This window comes from Antrostomus carolinensis, unplaced genomic scaffold (assembly GCF_000700745.2).
Source record: "Antrostomus carolinensis isolate BGI_N321 unplaced genomic scaffold, ASM70074v2 Scaffold53121, whole genome shotgun sequence".
In the NCBI taxonomy this organism is placed as follows: domain Eukaryota; kingdom Metazoa; phylum Chordata; class Aves; order Caprimulgiformes; family Caprimulgidae; genus Antrostomus; species Antrostomus carolinensis.
The window spans coordinates 1-2,501 of NW_010293061.1; the positions used below are offsets into that span (position 1 = coordinate 1).

Genomic DNA, 2,501 nt, shown 5'->3' on the forward strand with positions numbered 1-2,501 from the left:
CGGCCGTGCCCGGGAGCAGCAGAGTCCCGGGGCCGGCGCGGGGCCGGCCGTGCCCGGGAGCAGCAGAGTCCCGGAGCGAGAGCGGGAGCAGCCCCGCGGCCCGGGGGTGACGGGGACTGACCCAGCCTGAGGCCCGCAGCCGGTTCTGGTGTTGCTCCCCTCTTGATCCGCCCTGACGAGTGTTTGGTGTGTGTGTGTTTCTGTTTTGTAGATCGTTCTTACATGAGGTTAACGGAGAAGGAGGACGAAACGTTGCCCATAGATGTAAGTTTAAGTTTTTACAGTGTTTGAAATCTGTAGTGCTGGGGGGGAGCTTCACTTTCTCTCGATTGCCTTTTTCTTTATGTGATAGGCAAGAAGAGGGTAAAGCAGGTTTTAAATTGCACTTTAATTCGAGCTCCCTCTGTCAAAAGAACCCTATTTTCTCACCCCGGCTTCCTGCGGGGCATCACGTCTGTCAGAGAGAACAAACCCCGGATCCAGACCTCCCTCTCCTTCTTTAGAACTACCCTGGAGCATCTTGTCCAGGAATTCCCTGGGAGCTCAGAGAGCTTTTGCGTTTATCTCCTTCTTTGCAGCATAAACATCCTCCTCCCTCTGGCTTTTGTTGGCTGACGGGTGTTTATCCCATGTGGCTGCGTGCCCATTGGATCCCAGCACAGCCTGCTTCAGGAAGGGGCTTCTTTCATTTGTTTTACTTGCTGTTTTTAAAAAAAAAATTCCACTTCAACTATTATCTGTTCCATTTTTACTTAATCAGAAAGGTGAGGAGACCAAATACCCACAACAACCAGGCACGGCCTTTGGACAGAGCAGCAGCTGCCACCGCTGCACAGCGCGTGTTGGCAGCCAGCTCATTTCTCAGAGACAATATTAGATCCTTAAGTGCACGAGGACACGGTGGTTTGTTCTGAGGACCTTGCTGAGGAGCCGTGTGAGTCACTTCAGTTCCCCTGACCGATGTCAGGCACCTGAAGTTCTTTTTAGCTCTGCCACTGGTTTGCTGTGCTACGTAGGCAAAGGGGTATTTAACCTTCCCGTGCCTCAGTTTCCCCACTGTGGAGTTGCCCACATCTCTAAAGCACTTACTGGCACTGGATGAAAAGCTCAAGAGACGCTGTTTGAAAGATGAGAGGTTTGGGTAAATTATTAAGAACATCAAGTAATGCTTGTGTTGCATTGTGCTTCCCTCTGTTACAGATAGTTCTTCAGACTCTGTTAGCCTTTGCAGTTACGTGCTATGGGATTGTACATATCGCAGGAGAATTTAAAGACATGGATGCCACTTCAGAACTAAAAAATAAGTATGTTTTATTTCTTCTTTTCATAAACACCTATATCTGCTCCTCTCTATACAAACTCTGATATAGCTCGCTCCTTAGCTCAGTTCTTAAATGCATGTTGTAGACAAGAACACTGAGAGGAAGAGTCACACCTGGGAAAGCCAACAACATCTTATGTTTCAGAGAGTTAAATAAACAGAACAGATTAAATAAACTTCTTGCTTTTCCTCATCCCAAATCCTGCTGTGCAGAGGAAAGTCTCTGTGGGAAGTTAGAGCTCAGCAGGCACAAACTGCTGTCGTGAGATGGTCTTACAGACTACAGGGCAGTATGCCTGTCTCACCTGCTCTTTGTCTTTACAAAAGTCTGAATTATTTGGATCTCACCCTGAGCTACTCAAGGCAGAATTTTTGAAAGATTTTAAGAAAATAAGGGATTTTTGAGTCAAGATTTTGAAAAGGATGTGAAATGGGATGGGCAGACACAGCCTCTCTGGCCATTTCCAAAAACACAGGGGAGTATGGAAAGTAAACAAGTTGACATTGTTGTATTTCATGGTGTTTACCTAAAACCCTTCACTTCAGGCACAGAAAGGGATGGAAAGCTGACAGTAAACAGGGTCAAGGTATTGACACGAGTGACAGCTGAGCTCAGGCTGGCACATTTGGTGCATGCAGCAATCCACAGCCCTGCCCCCAAGCTCAAGGGCAGAAGGTGAAGTTTGTCTGTGGGGTGGACAACCTCTGCGTATTGAGCAGTCGGTATTTGTCACACTTGGCTTTTTATTTCCTCTGTGTTTTGATTTAGGAAACTTAAAAAGTGAGCAAGAGTTTTGTATTTCCCTGTCTGTAAAAGCTGGTGTACCCCAGAGTGACTCTTCTAAAACCCCTGTTCTAAAAGAGTATTAACGTTGACTTTTTACATTTATTTTGAAGGACATTTGACACATTAAGGAACCATCCGTCTTTTTATGTATTTAATCATCGTGGTAGAGTATTGTTCCAGTCCCCAGACACAGTGAATTCTTCTTCAAACCAAGATGCTTTGTCATCCAGCTCGTCACTGAAATTTCGAAAACTTGAACCTCTGCGCCGCTAAGACTTTTACAGATGATAATAATAATCCAGGACACTGAGATGTAATATTCAAGTCGGGGATGTAAACACTTTTTTTAATTTCTGGAGCAGTATTTATATTGATCTTCCAGACTTTATAAAG

General features: G+C 45.6%; 1 protein-coding gene across 1 annotated transcript; it reads left to right on the forward strand.

Annotated features, from left to right (window-relative positions):
• Window positions 1–211: 211 nt before the first annotated feature.
• MMGT1 (membrane magnesium transporter 1) lies at window positions 212–2,476 on the forward strand (the record flags this gene model as incomplete). Its single annotated transcript, XM_029087256.1, has 3 exons — window positions 212–264; window positions 1,201–1,304; window positions 2,219–2,476. Coding segments are annotated over 3 exons (320 nt in total), but the record flags the coding sequence as incomplete, so codon positions are not given.
• Between the last annotated feature and the right edge of the window lie 25 nt (window positions 2,477–2,501).